Source organism: Aedes aegypti, chromosome 3, assembly GCF_002204515.2.
Source record: "Aedes aegypti strain LVP_AGWG chromosome 3, AaegL5.0 Primary Assembly, whole genome shotgun sequence".
Taxonomy (NCBI): domain Eukaryota; kingdom Metazoa; phylum Arthropoda; class Insecta; order Diptera; family Culicidae; genus Aedes; species Aedes aegypti.
The window spans coordinates 12053125-12073897 of record NC_035109.1 but is presented as its reverse complement, the minus strand read 5'-3'; the positions used below and the strand labels follow the sequence as shown (position 1 = coordinate 12073897).

At 35.5% G+C, this 20773-nt stretch overlaps 2 protein-coding genes across 2 annotated transcripts in view; both read left to right on the top strand.

Annotated features, from left to right (window-relative positions):
• The window catches only part of LOC5564326, a 293574-nt gene extending 282789 nt beyond the window's left edge, over positions 1 to 10785 (top strand). Inside the window, exon 16 of the mRNA XM_021853179.1 lies at positions 9758 to 10785. Within this exon, the coding sequence (XP_021708871.1) occupies positions 9758 to 9834 (77 nt within the window). The 3' untranslated portion in view covers positions 9835 to 10785. The remainder of the gene's footprint in view (positions 1 to 9757) is intronic.
• A 6429-nt stretch (positions 10786 to 17214) lies between these two features.
• LOC5564314 (5-oxoprolinase) overlaps positions 17215 to 20773 on the top strand; it is a 32319-nt gene continuing 28760 nt past the window's right edge. Inside the window, exon 1 of the mRNA XM_001648624.2 lies at positions 17215 to 18078. Coding sequence (XP_001648674.1) covers positions 17716 to 18078 — 363 coding nt within the window. The 5' untranslated portion in view covers positions 17215 to 17715. The remainder of the gene's footprint in view (positions 18079 to 20773) is intronic.

Here is a 20773-nt window from a genome sequence, read left to right as displayed (position 1 = left end):
CACTTTCCCTAGCTTCCCTTTACATTAAATCGTCATTATTCGCCACGTTGGATTTACGACGAGTGGATAATCCTTTTCCACTGAATCCTCCTGAGCCAATCGCTTCCAATCGTCCTGAACTTTAAGTGTACTCAAGTCCACTGCAACCACATAAAACAAACCATGAAATCGACGACCTCGTCCGGGTTCTCTATTGAATATCTATGTAGTATGTCACTCTTTCCGCATGCCACGGAGACGGGATTTAACTCAATTTTGGGTTGTTCAAACGCAATTTCGTAGTTTATCCCAATTACTCAATTTTGGCCAAATATCCAAGGTCCTCACTAAGTACCTACATTGATGTCTTCAGCGTAGCATCACGCAAGGCGTATTGTAGAGCTCCATCTTCGTCGGTCTTGGGCGATGTTTCTCCAGTTGCCCCGAACGTTTAAGGTCATCCACGAGGCGACTTCGCAATCTCTACCTGATCCCTTGCTGAATATTATTTTCTTAATCTTTCTTCCGACATACGCACTAAGTGACCAGTCCACCGAAGTCTGTCGTATTTTACACGCTTAGCAATTTTTGCATCTTAATCAGGGTGTCTACTACCTGGAAAAACCTTGAAAACCTGGAATTATCAGGGAATTTATTTCAACCTGGAAAAAACCTGGAATTCTCAGGGAATTTCGGCCACACTCAGGGAAATTATTTTGAAGCAGTAGTACATGGTAGAAATGTCGTTTTTGTGACACCAAATCTTCTCAACCAGAAAATTTTTGGCTGCGCCGCTATCAAAACGATATGTTTAGTCCTTTTAACGATTGTTATATATTCAGCACAAAACATGTTTAGACAAGGAAGCATAACTTAAGATTACCATGTTGGTAAAGGCAAGACAGTTCCAGTTGAGTGTCGTACATTTATTTTTTGCCTTTTGTACAATAATAATAAACTTTGTATGAAGAGAGCAAAATTTACAAAAGATAAAAAAGAGTTTATTTTCTAGAGTTGCTCACTATTATGCAAGTCTCTATTGATTTAATTATGTAATAAATGAATCTGCTTGCAGTGAATTCTGGTGCAAAACTTTAGCCTCAAGGGAAACCATCAGAGACTATTACGCGACTTTTCCACAAGTTCTTAATGATATTTTTATCAGATCCCGAAGAATGCTAGAATTCTAGTATTTTCTCCAGAAGGCTACCAGCTATTTTTCATTGCATGCTTCGACAAATTTCTTCAGAATTTGGTCTAGAAAATCTTAAAGCACGCGTCCAAAACGGTTTATTTCAGAGTAAAAAAAAAAACTTGCATAATATTCATAAAGATTACCCTGAATTAAAAATCTTGCCGATTATCCCAAGATTTTCTCCAGATGTTTTTGCACTAATTCTTTCGATTTGATTTATTCAGTTGTTACTTCTAGAAGTTTTAACACAGATCCTACAGGAGCTCTTCTGCAAAGGTTTATTACTGAGTTTTTAATAAATATCGTTTCGTCATTTTTTCAAAAAACCCAACAATAATTTCTATGTCGATTTTTTTTTAATTTATGGCGTAGTTTACGTCATGCGGTCGTGTCTTGTACACAACCTCCTCTGATTTTTTTATTCATCCTAGATTATTCTAAAAATTCGCTCGAAAAATCCTTCAGGCATTGTTCGATGAAATCTTTTATAAACTTTTCTAAGAATTCCTTGATAAATTTGAACGTTAATTTCTCATTAAGCTCCTCCAGAACTTTCTCACGGCATTTTCCCAGCTTCCCATAAAAATATTATTATTGCGTTGAACCGTATTGCGTATTTATATTCAACATTTCTCCGAAAGAAATCAAATAATATTTCCAAATGCCCATGTATTCTTCAAAACTTTATTCAAGTTAATATAGTTAATACCAGTTAATATTACAACAATTATTACAGTTGTTGCTGCGGGGGATTTTTTTTATTACCGTACCGGTTTGGGCCGAAGGGTCTCAGATTTTCATGAAACTTTTTCCATAGGCAGGGCTCATGGATAAATGATTAAAAAAAAATTGAGAAAAATTCAGGGTCGCCTATTTTTCCGGAAAACTCAGGTGGAAATTTTTTGTTTTCCCTTGACACTACTTACTTTGAAAAATCATAACTCAAGAACGAAGCATCGTAGAAACAAAGTTTTTATATAAAAATTTAAGCAAATTTTCTCAAAAATCCAAAAAAATTATGAACTGGAAAAAGTTTTCCACAAAATTTTCTACCGTTGGGAAAATTCGTAAAGAAAAGCCGGAAAAACTATGCCCGAACTCGTGGAAAATTAAAAAAAAAATATTTTCGAGAAGGTAATTTTATAAGCTTTAATCACTGAAATTTTTGGAATGCACTTTTTTTTTCGTTTTTGAGTTATGGCCAATTTTGTGAAAAATGTCCAGATGTGCCATATAAGACTTTTCTTTGAAAAATCATAACTCAAGAACGAAAGATTGTAGAAACAAAGTTTTTATATGAAAATTTAAGCAAATTTTCCCAGAAATCCAAAAAAAATATGAACTGGAAAAAGTTTTCCACAAAATTTTCCACCGTTGGGGAAATTCATAAAGAAAAGCTGGAAAATCTATGCCTGAACTCGCGGAAATTTTTTAATAAAATATTTTTAAGAAAGACACTTTATAAACTTCAATTCTGGTAACTTTTAGGATGTACTTTTCTTTAGTTCCTGATCTATGGTCAATTTTGTAAAAAATGCAAAGATTTGCCATACATGTCTTTTCGTTTAAAAATCATGACTCAAGACTCATCATGACTTGTCGAACCGGATTCAAATTATCTCAAAAATATGAAATTTTTGAAATGGAATCAGTTTCCCAGGACATTTTTCACTGTTTATGAAAACAAATAATGAAAACCCGATTAGCTATTCCAGCTTTCAAACAAAGTATATTTGAAAAGAGCGATCAATAAGATCCAATCCTACAATATTTTTCAATACGCTCATTTTTCGTTCCTAAAACATGATCAAATATTGCTAGGATGAGCTGTTTGAACCATATATTTACAAATTTATGAGTTCATAAACAAAATTTCTTAAGAACGAAACTACATAGAAACAAAGTTTTCTTCAATCAGAATGTAGGCAATTTTTTCCTGTTAGGTAACTACAAAATTGACAGTTAAATAAATGGGTAGACAATATGACAAATAGGTATTTACCAATTCAAGTTTAAAGCGTTGAAATGGCTTGAGAATCATAAGTTTACCAAAAACTAACAAAGAGCAGTGAGAAAGTGCAAGTGTTGTCTATCAGCTGTATATTCCTCGTTATTAATTTTTGGAAAGTGGAAAAAGTTTTCCCGAAGCTGTTGAAATGGACAAAGTTCAATATTACGAATACAATTCTTTATGCTGTAATCCCTTCGGACTGGACGGCCACAAATCAGTAAGGACAAATCTACGATCGATCAGCCAAGGCCTCATCAGGAAGCTTCATTCGAATGGAGTTCGGTGGATTACGGAAAAGATGAAAATTTGCGTGAAGTGCTCCATTACCGGTTCGACAAGTCATGATGAGTCTTGAGTCAAGATTTTTAAACGAAAAGCCATGTATGGCAAATCTTTGCATTTTTTACGAAATTGACCATAACTCAGGAACAGAAAAAAAGTACATCCTAAAAGTTACTAGAATTGAAGTTTATAAAATTACCTTCTCGATAATATTTTTTTGAAAAATTTCCACGAGTTCGGGCATAGTTTTTCCGGCTTTTCTTTACGAATTTTCCCAACGGTGGAAAATTTTGAGGAAAACTTTTTCCAGTTCATAATTTTTTTGGATTTTTGAGAAAATTTGCTTAAATTTTCATATAAAAACTTTGTTTCTACGATGCTTCGTTCTTGAGTTATGATTTTTCAAAGTAAGTAGTGTCAAGGGAAAACAACAAATTTCCACCTGAGTTTTCCGGAAAAATAGACGACCCTGAATTTTTCTCAATTTTTTTTTTATTCATATATCCATGAGCCCTGCCTGTGGAAAAAGTTTCATGAAAATCTGAGACCCTTCGGCCCAATTTGTACGATAATAAAAAAAAATCCCCTGCGATCATTCATTGATAATTTTTGCATGGATTCTGTCCGAATTTCATCGAAGAGTCTTGTAGGACATTATTCAGAGATTGTATTTTTTAGTTATCTTAGCAATTTATCAAGAAATTTCTAGGAAGAATATCATAAACAATATAGGAGTTGTTTCAGAGATCCTTGTAGAAATTTATCAAGGCATAGTTAGAACTCACACAAGTTTCATCTGAGGTTACTCTAAGATTTTCTTTCGATTTTCTTCGCGGATATTTTTAACAATTTTCTTCACAACAATCTGAAAAATTTCCTTGACATTTCGCTCGAGACATCCCTGTATGAATGACTGGAAAAAAATCTTTAAAGAATTCCTTGAGTATTAAAAATAAATAAAGGAGGAAGTCCTAGGGATGTCAATGGAATATTTTTTTGAGAAAATTAATTTGGAGGGATTCTTGATGGAGGAATTTCTGTGAAAAATTCCAGCAAGCATTTCTGAAGGTATTTTAAAATTTGATAAATCTCAAAACAATCTCCTGAAGAGATCTTCGGTAATATTTGAATAAAATCTATAGTAAAACGAGCAGTAATACTTGTAGGTCACGAGGAATTCAAAAAAAAAACAAAGCTTTAGAAACAATCTTATAAAAATGTCTGTTCTACTTAGGAATCAAACTCTCATGTCGTGGTTCTTGTTAGGTGTCTTTTTGTATTCGTAATCCATGTAAGAACTCGTTTTGGTTTATTTTTTTTTTTCAAGCAAGAGGTCTCAAAAATTCTTATTTTGAGAACAATTAGTCCTGATTTCCCCAAATATCATCTAGGAAAAAATATCAAATTCTCCCAGATAAATATTCTGGGTACGTCGCTGATGTTCAAAAATCTGAATTCCATTTTAAGGAAATAACTATTTTTTCTTAAGATTGAATAATTTTTTTTTATATCTGGCTTAATCATAAATGCACTTTCAGATCATTTGATAAACATTCTTGTTTTTCGTGGAAATGAAATAAAAATCACCAATATTTTTTATTTTTTTCCTTATCTTGTCTACACGTTTAGAACAAATCAGATTGTTTTTTTTTATTGAAGGAAAAAATGAAATTCATTGTTAGATATTAGGTTAAGTACTATGTTTGGAAATTTTTTTTAGTCATCTTAAATTAACTATTCGTCAATCATTTATGTTTGAAGAATTTCATATATCTGGAATTATTTTTGGAATCCTAGTAAAACCTGGAAATATCAGGGAATTTCATTTCTGTAAATGAGTAGACACCCTGTTAATACACTTGATATAAGTCGTGATTGATGCGTCTGCGCCACATATTATTTTCTAATTTCCCACCGAGTATTGTCCGCAGCATTTTACGCTCGAAAACATCGAATGCTTTCCGGTCTGTCTCTTTCAACGGCCACGCTTCGTGCCCGTAGAGAGCCACCGGAAGAATCAATGTGATATACCTCTCTACACTCAGGCAAATGGACTATCGATAAACATGGAACCCCTTATGAAAATTCGCCACAAGCAATCGGGTGGTTTTTGGCTTGGGAGAGCTGCTGTTGTAATTCTTCAATTGATTGATTGACTCTTTATTAAGGGGAAATTCAGCCCGAGGCTGGTTCATCCCCGAGGTAATTCTTGGATTAAATTCTGGATTCCTAGATAAAAAACTAGAGGAACTCAAGGATGAAACACAGGGTCGAGTTTGAGCAATTCTTTGAAAAGTTCTCAAGAGATTTTCTCGCATAACCCCTCGAGGATTATTGGAGAAATGTTTTGAAGTTACCGATGAAATGACTTTGCTCTAAAAAAAATCTGTAAAAATCTTTGGAAGATCTCCTAAAGTAACAACTGGAAAAATCGGTTGAAAGATTAGTGGAAAAATATCTGGAGGAGATCCTAAGATAGTTGGGCTTATTCTACGAGTGGCGTGAGCGAGAAGACATCTATCGACTCAAGTGAAGCGACTCGTCGTGTAAATAAAATGGACAGTCACTTCACTCTCGAGTCGAGAATTGTCACTTCACGCCACTCGTAGAATAAACCCAAGTAACGTTGGAGTGCTCGAGAAATTCCTGAAGCAAATTCTGGAGAAATATCTCAAGATATTCTTTGCAAATTGCTGGTAGGATATCTGGGAGAATTGGTAGAGAAAGAATAGAAAAGAAATTTTGGAGAGATCCCACCAGTCCGACTTAAGCTGGTTAGCATTTCAAATGTCCATGTCATCCGCAAAACATTGACTGGATAGCACATCGACTATATTCAATGCTGACAGATAGAGATGTGGTGAGAGATAAGGGTGGTATATTGGGCTAAGGTGAACGTAAAACTTGGGGATAATGGCCTATAATGCTCAGTAGCCAAAAATACTTAATGCTGTCCTTTTTTTTGTCTTTTTTACAAGGGTGGAAATCTGCAAACAGACCCCCTGAGAAGGTAACTCAGAGAGTGTGGGGATGCCGCACCAACGACGACCCGCTGTAACCAGCCCATGATTGTACATGAACATTGAACAATTCTCGCTGAATTGCTCAAGTGGTGAACAGAGTGCACCGACACTACCTTTGGCCACAGACTCTCATCTCCCTGGAAACACCTTACGGTATTTCTTCGGGGAGGGGCCAGTGCATATCTAGAAAGATTCGCGAATCAGGCGAAACTGACAAAATGTACACAATTTAGGAAAATATAGCGTTGGAATTGTAGCTCGATTGTCTATTCACTGCACTTGAACTTTTCCCCAATCGATAATTTAACTATTCGAAAAACCCAAATTTGTAGAAGACGAAACTTCACCTCATGCCAAACCACACACTTTATTGATTACGCCTGTGTTTTTGTTTATCAAAGTGATGGGCGCATCTGAAATCGAAATCAAAACACGGCGAGAGTAAACGGCGACACTGCAAACAAAAAATAAACAAGGCGTACATGGCGGGCTTAATTGAAACCAGAATGTAAACACGGCGCAAAAGTAATATGCGACACTGAAAATAATATCGATTACAGACTCATAACATTGGGCGATACTGGCATCCTTGAGTGCGTTTAAGGCGAAACCTTATAATACTTTTTTTAGTACGAAATAGCTAGGGAAATTGTAGGAGATGTGTGTGGTATTGATGAGGATTTAAAAACTAGGTTTATGAAATGTGTATTAAAGTGGAAAGGTTAAAGTTTGAGTATATTTTCTCCAATTGGGATTAAAAATTCCACATGAGAATTTCATTGGTTATTTTCTCATTGTTATTGATTTGTCAGATAGGCCCTTATCGCGAATCCCTCTCGATATAGTACAAAACATGTAGGGGAACGTGGGGCAAGATGAGCACCCGGGGCAAGATGGGCATCCCTAGTTTGTGTTGTTCCTACCGATTTTTTTTGGGGTTCTGATGAATATCATTAAATTGATATGATGGCCATAAATTTCAGCTAAAAAATCAACTGCACAACGTAAATATTGGCAAAAATACATAGAATTCCGAAAATTTACTTTTTCATATACTGCCCATAAAAGCATAACTGTCCCATATTGATTTTCGAAATAACGCCTGTTTTCATTGCAACATTCATGTTTTAACATGCACTTCACTAGGCATGTGAAAATTAATTCAGTTTGTTTGAAAATGTTGTGGAAAAATATGAAGTTGGTGCAGTCCCATATTGAAAAATAAAGGCATAACAGTCTCTATATGAACTTTGAACCCCAGTAGCAACTGCAAAACTGGAATTATGTATAAGTTTATATTTTTTACTGATCAATATAAGCAAAATGAGTATTCAGCGGCGTGGAGCTAGATGAATATCGCATTCAAAAATTAACTAGAAAATTATGAACATTTGTATGAAAATGCAAACTGCAAACTTTGAGCGTTATTTTCTCAATGCCTACTAATTCCATATGGGACAGTTATGCCTTTATGGGCAGTATAAGATTTGTTCATTTAAAAGTGATATTTTTGTTGCGTAAACAATTCGATGCATACGTTTTTGGCCGTATAGTTATAGAATAATCTTCTGTAGATAATCAGGAGCAAAGCTTTTATCAAATTAAAAAAAAAATTATTTCAATTGTTTTGATTATATTAATAAATTTACACCCTTGGGGCAAGATGAGCACCATGTTCAAAATTAAGTAAAAGTGTGAAATTATAGAACCACATTTAGCTGTGGGCTTGACTTACGGTATCCTCTTTGCACAAAACATTAAAAAAAATATAAACAAACAACAAATTTAGTCGATTTTTAAGTAAAATCTTAGCAATCTATGAAAAGTTATTTATTTTTCGATAAAAGTTTTAAGAACTAAGCTAGTTGAAGATAAATACTATCAGATATTAAAGATAATATCTTGGGATATTGCAAGCATTGAAAAATAATAGCTTTCTTTAGTAAATTGCATCTTTTTATGGGGGTGCCCATCTTGCCCCGCAGTTTTTTTTTTTTGATCGATGATAAAAAAGCAATTTTTTAACGTATTATTTTGAAAACTATTTATAACTTTTTAAAACTTTTAATGGTTGGAGGTCAAAGTAATAATGTAAAAGATAAGGATGGTTACCAATTTTACCAACATAAGAACGTTTAAGTAGGCTTAAATCGCGCTTATCCTTAAGGTGCTCATCTTGCCCCGCCTGACCCTAGCAGAAGTATCCTAAGCAAACTGCTTCTCCTAGCCGACTTAACCCTCTAATACCCAAATTTTTATTTTCGATCTAAATATAATTTTTCGTTATCTAAAATCGTTCTGTACACGTTTTGGGCAATGATTTATTTTTATTCAAAAATTTGTGAATTTTGGTTTTTGATTTTTATAATTTTTATTTTTGAACATCCCTATCATTTTTCATTTTTTCTTGACGCCTCTTCTGGTTACTGATTTTTGGCAATAATAAAAATTTAGGTTTTCACGGTACTTTTAAAAATATAAAATTTTAATTTTTTTTATGGAATTATTTTTATTTTCCGTGTAATTAACGGAAAAACTGGTTTGAAATTATTTTAATGCCACCAAGCTCTTTTTATGTGATAGGTTGATCGTAGAAAAATATAAAAGATTCGATTTTTTATATTACACGTGAAATGAACCCCAGGCATTTGTAGGTTATTTAGGAATACAATTATTCAAACAATTTTCAAAAATACAAAAGAGTTTAAAAAGCCATAAAAAACTTTTCTTATATGCGTTTTATGAGTCAAGGTTGAAGCCAAAAATAAAATCATTTTGAATTCCGAGCTACGAAAAAATACACAAAATTCCAAAGTGTACCCCGTCCAAAGGCGGGGTTGGGTATTAGAGGGTTAAAGAATGTTACAAGGGACCAGCCTCGGCTTGGCTTATCCTCTGCAGACAACTTTTGGTCGGCGATCCACAAGCACTGCAATTCTGCTGTCTACCGTAGTGTAGCTGTTCAAAGTTCATCGATGAAAATCTAAGAAAAAATCACTAGCATCATTTTACAGGTAGTGGTTACGATATACATTATTGTCTTGCAAAAAAACTTGTTCCAAATAATCTGTGACAAAAGATCGAAAGGACTAAAAAGGACATTTTCTTTTTAATGGAAAGAAAATATTCCCATCAATCACAATCGCATCACTATCGACGTTTTGTATGTTCGACGTTTTGTTCTATCAACGCTTTGTCTTTGGAACTTATGCCTCTGATTCGTTAAAAAAAAAATAAAGTTAATAAACAATTATGTTTCGTTCACAGATAACCCTTCGCCCATCAATGCCGAACATTTGAACGGTACCAGCAGCAATGGAACTGCATCGAACTATTCCAACTAAAATGGAGCATACCGGAAGCCACATCAGCACTACTCAATGGAGCACTTCCATCAGAAGATAGCGAAAGCCCTGTAATCCACACAGTGTAGCCAGTAAGCAACTTGACAGAATTTATTAAAGTATAAATCATAAATCTACGTGGTAATGGTTTTGATGAGCCCGCTCAGTCAGACTTAAAAGCAGCAGCAACTAAGTGTTACTTTCTTACTAGAACAAAGGTCAAAATGAACTAAATCAAGTAAAAAACACACGTTCAGAATAGTAGAGCGAAGTAAAAAAACAATTGTGATAAAAGTAAATTAATTTCAGACGAGCTCTAGTTTGAATTTGAAGAGCTCAGTTTTTCGTTTTCGTCGATAAGGTGAACATTTTTGGATAGATCTGGTGATGATGATTCTCTTAACAGTTTATACATATATAAATAAAGTGGAAGCGTGTAATGAGTCCTTTATTCCTTTTCCTAGCTACCCGATATTGTAATGATAAATCGAACAACCTAAATCACGCGAAGCAACTGCTAGCAAAAGAACATAATTAAATCAACGGTCAAACATTATAGCATGATAATGTCGGACGTATAAGGTTCGGAAGTGCACAATCTTCTCCACACCTTCATTTATAGGTAAATTAAAAGTTGTTACAATCAACACGAGGAGGTGGAAGACGAGCAAATCATACAATTTACCTAAATAAAATAAATAAAGTTACAGGAAAGCTGAAGCATCTAGTAAAGGAGGAAATTAAACGGCAACAAACGCAGAAATAAAACAAATTTCGGCGTTAATTTGTGCACCACACTATGAGAACTTTCACAAGGAGGGCATATTTTGAGAATAAGACAGAGAAATCCAAAATGGAAAGAGAGGCATCAAAGATTTTTTTTTATTTTGTACAATTCGTTTGTTAATTTCGGCGAAATTACAAATAAAGCTAAGAACTTCAATGTAAGAAGTTGTCTGTTTTCAATATTTGTTTCAAATGTCCGAAATCCAGTTTGCCGAAATGAAATCCAGATTATCGCTCAAGTTGATTTTGTTTGGTTGCATGGAGACAATTTGGTCTTTTTCAGGGCATGGTGAGACTTCATCATCATCGAAGAAAGCCGCACTCATACTAATCATTTCATTGATGCAACCATGAGATATACCAACCTGGAAGAAGCATAAAGCATACAAAACCCAGCAGCAGGCGTTGCAGAATTCGCTCTCATTTGAGAATGAAGCACGATCAAAGCAAGCGAAGAAAAACATCCCATCTGTTGCGGTCCACGATCGTCATTGTATCGCAAGGTGTAACAAGTCTGATAAATGGAAGCAGCGAGCGAGAGCCCCAACGAGAGAGCGATGATAAAATCCATTTTTCTCGCTTGTTTACCGTTGGGGATATGTGTTTTTCTTTACTGGCACGATAAACAATCCACGAACTTCCAATAACAACAGTGTCCCCCAGGCTTGGAGCATGTTTAGAGGGGTTTTATCATGCACTAGTATCCCCCCAATCTGATCAAACTTGTAGCAGTATACGATAAACAGTCTCTCATAATGTGCAGCATGTTATGATAGTTACAGAGAGCGATACGTGAGCGATTCTCTCAATTTTCTCAGGATTCAATCCCTGCCCAGCAGGCATAAATAACATATCGAGAGACGGAAAAGGTCCATGAAGCAGAAGAGAGTACAGGATGGTTGTTTGGCGAGTTGAGAATATGATTCTTGTAGAAATTGTTATACGAACTATTTTGGTAATTTTACCTTAAATTTCTCAGAGTGTTCATATTTATTCTACAAGAACTTTACAAAACTTTTTTTGAGGAGACCTTTTAAATCATTCATCTGTGGATTAGGATTCGGAAGGATATCCAGTTATTTACATAACCCCAATCTACATTGAAAAATAAACCAGAACTCAAGTTTCCAAAGTTTTTTTTTAAGTTCTTTGGTATGCTGAAAACGTTTTTAAAATTGGAGTGTTCAATGACGGAAAAGTTACAGTTTTGTAGATTTTTTTTATAACTTACGATATCAAAATAAAAATATTGCAGTATATGTATAATAAAACTGTGTTATGCTGGGGGAGTGTCCATTTCTCGGTCATTTTGCTTGTCCCGGGATTCGCAAGCAATTACCGTTTTGCTTCGAATTGCCGGATTCTTCGAAAGCCGGACACTCTTGAGGAATTATTGTATTTTAGTAAATTTAATGTGCGTTTTATCATCATTTTTCTACGTAGATTCAATTTAGGTTGTTTGGCTCATTTAGATGTTAACAGCATCAAAGTAGCCTGGAAAAATTTAATCAATAAAATTAAATGTTGTGTCACCTGCAGTGCAAATTTTCTTTGCTACAAAGACCCATCTTAAGAACAACAACTGAGGCAATCTTTGTGTTTTTAATAAGTTAAGCGTGTCTGTGCTATTTTTTATGCTTTCAATATATGGGGCTCTGCACTGTTTTGATTATGTATGGCATTTTGACGTTTACTGGCCTTGTTGTTTACATATTTCATGGGGGAGAGAAGGAGATAGAATGATTTTTGTGCAGAGGCCTATAGTTGAGTGTTGGTTTGTGTTCAAAAAGTGTTGAAGTGACTGTGTGCAAAACTACCTTTTTATTTGATATTTGCCTCCGGTTTTTGGAGGCGAAACTCTCGCCCTCTTGATGATCTTCATGTGACCAATCAAATCACCATCTAGTATTTTATCATAACGAATAAACTGCAAGGCATTTTTTGCAGCTTGCAGTTTAATGAATTGATGCAAAGGCAGTATATTAAGAAGGGCATCCAAAGCAACCGATGGTGTACCGTGGTGAATCAAAATCCGGACGGTACCAATATCCGGACACTTTGATAATATTCATTGATTTATGTATCATTTCAATGTTTTTATGTTTGGGATTTTTTCTTATTCTATACTTTAAATATTGAAGATTATTATACTATCATTTTCAATCTAGTTAACATTGCCAAAAAATTAACAAAAATAATAACACGTTATTTTTGTTAATTTTTTTTAATTAACAATTAAATACAGAGATATACTTTCAATGATTTATAACATAGCTGTTGTGAATTATGAAGCAAATGTGTATTAGAAGGAGTGTAAAAAGACTGTCCGGGATTACGGGTCAGTGTTTTTGAACCCGGACATCACTAGTGTAAATGATGTTTTTGATATATGAAACAAGAGAAGACTAGAAATATATACATATAAAGTGTTGTGAGTTATAAAAAATATGGTTTAATGTAAGATTAATTGTGTATATCCGAGATTCCACACGCTAACGAGTTCAAGCCACACGCGCGTTTCAGTTCAGGTAATTAAATCACTAATATTAGTTATGTGTTGTTCTTTGTGACAGTGTAGGGAAAAACGTACGTCAAATTGATTAAGATATATTATTTCGACGAGTTTGTATGATTTTCTTGAAAAGATTTCATTTTTCATTTTTTCATTTTGCAGCGTTTGGTGGGACAATGAGAGCGCAAGTCAGTCCAAAGCCGGGGGAAGGGATAGGTAATGGCCGTAATAGTCTATGCGGACCACTTGAACACCATCGGAAATGATAGGAAGGGTTGGGGTAGGGTATAGGAAATTGGAGAAGACCTGACACAGTAATGCGATTAATGCTGCAAAATGTAAATGTGCTGAGAGCAAATTAATTTGAGTTTTGGATTTTGGTTTGATTTATTAAAATTCCAAACAATTGTACAAGTAAGAAAGAATTAGCTGATCGCTTTATAGACATTTATAACAATATGAGAGTGATGCTAAGAACTGCTGATGGCACGATGTGACGCTTTAGAAGCTTTTGCTAATGAATGAACATTACTAAAAAGAACGCAATTCAATCGATGGTGACAACTTTACAAACTTTATCTGTTTTTATCATGTACAGATATAAAATTATAATTCAGTTCCCTGATTGGCGGTGCTAATTTATATAAAAATATTTGATATTATTAAAATGAAATGTGTTACTTACTCATGATGTTTATACTTCCCTGACCAGAATTATTCTGTTTTGAGCACCCTTTTCGAAGCTGTTCTATCCAGTTATCCATTGACTGCTTACAATTCTGAAATTATTCTTATTGTGCATGCTCATGCATTATATTAGTAATGATCATAATCATGCAACAGATAAGAAGGTGAGAAAGAGAGAATATAGGAACAGTGATTAGTAATGAGTAATTATGTAGTTTTGTTAGAATAATAAACAATTAAACAGCAGTAATGAATAGCTTAAAAAATGACATTACAGCATAGCTGAGCCTTTCGGATCATAAGACCGATGTATAAAAATAATTTGTTTCGAAATTGTCCGCGTGGTCTTCTAGTGCCCCTATTAGATAAGAATCAATCATAGACATACATACCAAATGCTCGTCATGACCCTATGACCAACATTTGTATATGTATAGCCTTAGCTGATGTGGCTTTTCTAATAGGTAGTTCTTTCACTCATTGATTGTCTTCAAAACCTTATCAAGTATAGAAGATTGATTTTATTTCGTTTATTACTACAGTATTAGGTATTATTTTATGTTTTTATCACTATGGATATTATCAAGGCCAGGATTCCCAGTGAGTGAAGAATTTTATAGTACTAGAACACCATAGAAGATCGCTAAACACTACCTAACCATGGAACGGCTTTTTGCTCTATTATTTTAAGTAGATGCTATTGATCTCCCCTTGCTCCTATCCGCAACCCGGTGCACGCGCTCTGTTGATTTTCGAAAACCACGTAGAAGATTACAAACCGTCAATGGAATTCCCAATTACTACCCCACATTGCACATTCAAGGGTCTGACTGTGCTCCTAACCCACCCTCACTTTGTAATCTTCTCGCCAGTTTGAAATTATATTTTCCCGAAGTGAAAGTAATTTTGATGAGTGATAGCCGTACTATGCAGTACAGTTTAACCTCCATGAGTCGATGTTCCATGACTCGATATCGACTCATGGAACCATACTAAAAATAAAATTTCATGGTTACTATGATGGTCCCCTCAAACAGCTTTCCAAGGGATTTGTTTCCACTACTCGATATTTCCATGAGTCGATGGTCCCTTCAGATATCGACTCATGGAGGTTTCACTGTAGTTTAACCAGAATCTTTAGGTCAGAAGACAAAATCTAAATTTTGTAATAAAAAGGTTGTCATTGCTTTGAAATTCACCCAACATCTAATCAAAGCTACTAACAACAGCGATCAATTATCTAAACTCATCGCTCCCTGGAAAATATAATCCCAAGCCCAGGGACTTTGTAAGGAACCGAAAATTTGCGAATGAATGATTTAAGGTAGAATCTGTTATATCACAGGGTGGCCACCAAATTTTGGTTTTGAAATTCCCGCTTTTTTCCCGGTTTTTCCGGTATATTTTACATAATTTTCCCGGTTTTTAATCCATTCTTTCCAAAGTCGTTGACTTTTTCTATATCGAAAATCTTTTCTATGGAAAGCACCGCAACATTTTTTTTTAAATTGATTTAATTTTTTAAAATTGTTTTTCCATAGTAATTTGATTGTTTATCAATTGTTTCACTATTGGAGAAATATTAATCAACAATATTAGAGTGTTTTAATCTATATAGAATCTTATTCTGAAAACTATGGCTTAGTATAGTAGCTGAATCGATTTGTCTCGGGGGAAAGATATGGTTAATTGCGCTAATAAAACAGATTCTACTCTTGACACGACAGGAGTTTAATTTGAATGCTATCTGATCCATATTTACCAACAATATGCCCTTTAAGCCAAACTTCGAAATTTGAAGTTCAAGTTTTAAGATCTAGAGAACCTGACAACCGTTCGCGTTGAAAATTTGATGGGTTGGTTACATTCTGGTGATGATAAAACGATCAAAATTTTTAGCTCAAAGCTCTGTTTGCCTCTCTAGACTCATGCTCTTGAAATTTCGAGTTTTGGCTTTGGTTTATAATCATCTTATAATGCATCTTAATGCTGAATTTGAGATAATTTGGTCAACAAAAGCCCTAGGTGTCTAAGTAAATCATCAAGATGCCCAAGTAGTTCTTTGCCGTAATTGAAATTATTTGAATTAGGGTGGTTTATGTATTTTGGACAGAGCGTTACGCGTATATAATTTGGCCACTTCCATTTTATTTTGCCGTAAATGGCCAAATTATATACGCGTAACGGTCTGTCCAAAATTCTTTGATCACCCTATTAATCCTTTGAATTTTATTCCATAAAGCAAATAAGTTCAAGATTCATATCTTCATTCATATGAAACAAGGCCACACACGTAGAAGCTAAGTAAGTGCTCACAACTTCAATAACACCGAAAATTATCATTTTTGACATCCACACACCCTCTCGTAATGCCTTTTGTATGGATATTTTACAAATTTTATATGAACTGTAATGGTTTGATCGTTATTAAGATCTTAAATGAGCCAATATTTAAAACATCGTCGATTAGATAACTAGTGACATATTAAAAGCTTTCATAAATAGAGACTTGTTTTCTAGATTAGTTGTGGTATTCAGCAATTAAAGAAGAGTGCTAAGCCAACCCGCAATAAGTAATTTAAAACGTCAAGTAAAACAAGTTAGAGAAAAGTTCAAAAAATGTTAGCCCTAGTTAGTTTGAGAACAAAAATTCAAAAAAAATATTTCGAAACATTGCTAAGAAAACAGTGAAACATTTTAAGAAATATGGTGTAGCATAGTAGAAATTAATTTATTGGTGTTTGAAAGATACTTGTTCAAAATTGCTGCTGTCTCATAGAAATGTCTATAAACATAACTACTTTCTATAACTTATTTTGGAGCTTGGTTTGCAGATTACAGCTTGAAGATGTTCGTTCAAAACGATTTTCCCGGAGATATTCTCAAATTCCCGCTTTTTCCCGTCTTTTTCCCGGTGGATTCAAATTCCCGTCTTTTTCCCGCTTTTCTAGTTTTTCCCGGTTCGGTAGCCACCCTGATATCAGTTATTTTTGGATTTATGTATAAGAAACTCCCCAAAAAAGAACGGTTTAGGAGTTGAAATATTTACTATGAAACGAGCACACCAATAACACATCAGCAATCAAAAGTGCATAAGGGCCCGTTCACAAATTTCATAACGCTCTAGGGGGTGGGTGGGTGTCCTTAAAGTGTTACAGCACATATAAAATTTGTGGAATGTTCATACATAAAGCTTTACGAGGGGGTGGGTGGGTGTCAAAAATGACCATTTTTGGCATTATGAAATTTATGAATAAACCCTTAATGCAATGACGACTTGTCTTTTTAAATGATATTTCGTTCTGAATTTAGGGCCTGATTCACACCGCCACAGCCCATTGCCATTGCATACCAAGCCGCATTCTGGCGGAGTGTCAGAGACTGTTTGCCTTTTAGTCCCGTACCAACATAGAAGCTTATCAGCTGTTGGCACTGGTCGCTTCGCTTGAATCGCATTGTCGAATTTTTATTTACATTTCGCTGTCCGTTTCTGTTAGGAACTTTTCTGTCCGTATTGTGTGCTGTGCGTCACAATTATTCATCGCTTTTTAAATTATTCAGATCAAATCCAAAGTCAAGCCACACTGTTTTCGGGCTGCAGCTGCAATCCATATCCGTAAAGTTCAGCGCCTCCGCACCAATGCAGTGTTACACAATTCGATTGCAGTGCTTCGGTGAAAATTTTGTTTGATTGACATTAGTATATGGCTTATATTTATAGTATTATGATGCTGTAATCTGTAACAAACATTGTTGATAAAAACCAGCGGTGCAAAAGTGTTATCTCATTCTAAGGCGCAATTTGTGGCAGACGATAGTGCTCTCGAGAGGGTGACAATCAGTCTTGTAGAAGCTTCGCTGGTAATCGGATCGGAGTCGTCGAGCATCTATCAATCATGACGAGTGCTGGAAAATATAACTTCGCTATCGATCGAGGAGGCACCTTCACTGATGTGCTATGTATTACACCGGATGGAGGAATTCGTACGTTGAAATTGTTGTCGGAGGACCCGGCCAACTACCCGGATGCACCGACCGAAGGTATTCGCCGTATCCTTACCATGGAGATGGGTGATCTGTCGCGTACGCCTGACGGCTTGGTGAACACCGAATTGATCGGCTGGGTCCGGATGGGAACAACGGTGGCAACGAATGCCTTGTTGGAGAGGGCCGGTGACCCAGTGGCTCTGGTTGTTAATCGGGGCTTCCGGGATTTGCTGCAGATTGGAAACCAGGCCCGGCCGAATATCTTTCAGCTGGTGAGTAGGAGGTGATCATGTGGCGTTTGGGACACCATGCGTCCCCTTCGTGTATGAATAGCGGGGCACCTAGGTACTAGGATTATGAAGAGAATGATATTGAAAAACGAGGCACTAAATGCATTCTATCTAATCATGGTTTATAATATGTGTTTCATCATTACCAATAGATGTGAATACGAATTGATTGTAGCACATTTTAGAAGTCAACAAAACTAGGTTCATCAGCCTCCTCTTATTTTGAATGGCACAAATCAAGGAGAGGCGCACATAGGGTAACGCATATAATTTGGACAGGCTGGTCGTTCTATGCTAATTTCCAATGAGATGGTGAGCAATATACACTACCCGTCATAAATACGGACTCACTAAAATAAGTATTGCAACACTCAGCTGAATAATGAATCACCCTCAAAAAGTTTAGCATCACCTCAAAACTGGTTAATTCACATTGCTATATCTCGAGATCCTTACGACTTGCAAAGAAGCGATCTTCAGCAAAGTTGTTCAGGAGATCAAGGACATCCGGAAAGCGAACAGTTTAGTTCGCGATTTTGCCGCTAGGTGGCGCTAGTGAGCATGCGAAATTGAGCATTTTGAACTAGTTCTAGCTTGTGATCTATAAGAGACAGAAAGTTCGGGTCTTCGGCAAAGTTGTTCAGGGGTTCAAGGACATCCGGAACGTGAACAGTTTAGTTCGCGATTTTGCCGCTAGGTGGCGCTAGTGAGCATGCAAAATTGAACATTTCAAACTAGTTCTAGCTTGTGATCCATAAGAGATAGAAAGTTCGAGTCTTCGGCGAAGTTGTTAAGAAGGCCAAGTACATCCGGAAAATAAACAGTTAGGTTGTAGATTTCGCCGCTAGGTGGTGCTAGTGAGCATGCAAAATTGAGCATTTCAAACTAGTTCTAGCTTTTGATCCATAAGAGATAGAAAGTTCGAGTCTTCGGCAAAGTTGTTCAGAAAGTCAAGGACATCCGGAAGACAGATAGTTTGGTTCGAGATTTGTGAGCATGTAAAATTAAGCATTTTGAACTAGTTCTAGCTTGCGATCCACAAGAGATAGAAAGTTCGAGTCTTCAGTAGGTAAAGAACAGAAATAAAGTAAAGGACATCAAAATATCAAATTTTTTGGTTCCTAATTTTGCCACTAGGTTGCACTAGTACGCATATTTAATTAAATATATGAAACAAATTCTATGTTTCAAGCCAGATGAGATAGAAAGTTTAAGTCTTCGGCAAAGTTGTTTGGAAAGTCAAGGGCGTCCAGGAAACAGTTTACTCTGGACGGATGACTGTACCTAAACATTATGATTTGATAAGATAAAATTTCCAGAATGCCGTTCAGAAATCCTTTGACATTTGGAAGTTGAAGTGATTAGGGATGGAATCATATTAAATTGAAGTGATTCAGGTCTGATCAAATGTATATTCAAGTGTATTATATGGTCGGTGTTCAGACAAACCGGATTAGATGGTATTTTGGCCTTGTAAAGATAAGCCAAGAACTCCGCTAATTTTGATTTTTCTGATGCTATTTTGATACAGATGTTTCATCAAACAGATAAGTTCCATTATCATAGCAAAAATGCTAATATTTTTTTTTATTCTGGACGCTTGGGGTACGTTTTCCAGAAATCATTGAAAAACACTTGGTTCAGTCTGTCTGAACACCGACCATATCTGATTCATATTCCAGTGATTCGGGTATGACTTACTCCATGTGCAAGTGACTCAGTCAGGACTCATATTCATCATATTCAAATTATTCAAGTCAGAATCTCTTCATGGTTCAAGTTTGATTGACTTCATATCCAAGTGATTGATGTCTTATTCTCTTTATATTCATGTCTTTAGGTTTTGATTCACTCTATATTCAAGAAATTCAGGTTTGACTTGAATTTGGAGTAAACAAAAGTCATGTCAAATTCACTCCATGTTCAAGTGACTCAGGATTGATACATTTTATATTCAATAGATTTAAGTTTAGTTCTCTCCATACCCGCAAGTGTTTCACATCAGATTCACTTTATTATTAAGTGATTCAGAATTGATTCATTTCATTTTCAAGTGATTCAGTTTGCTCCATATCCTAGTGATTCTTATCTGATTCACTCATATTTGACCGTTTTAGGTTTGATTCATTGATGTTCAAATGATTTCAAGTGATTCTGCCGAAGACCCTAACTTTCTATCTCTTATGGATCACAAGCTAGAACTAGTTCAAAATGCTCAATTTTACATGCTCACTAGCGCCACCTAGCGGCAAAATCGGGAACTAAACTGTTTCCTTTCCGGATGTCCTTGAACCCCTGAGCAACTTTGCCGAAGACCCGAACTTTCTATCTCTTATGGATCACAAGCTAGAACTTGTTTGAAATGCTCAATTTTACATGCTCACTAGCGCCACCTAGCGGCAAAATCGCGAACTAAACTGTTCGCTTTCCGGATGTCCTTGAACCCCTGAGCAACTTTGCCGAAGACCCGAACTTTCTATCTCTTATGGATCACAAGCTATAACTAGTTTGAAAAGCTCAATTTTGCATGCTCACTAGCGCCACCTAGTGGCAAAATCGCGAACTAAACTGTTCACTTCCGAATGTCCTTGAACCCTTGAGCAACTTTGCCGAAGACCCGAACTTTCTATCTCTTATGGATCACAAGCTAGAACTAGTTTAAAATGCTCAATTTTAC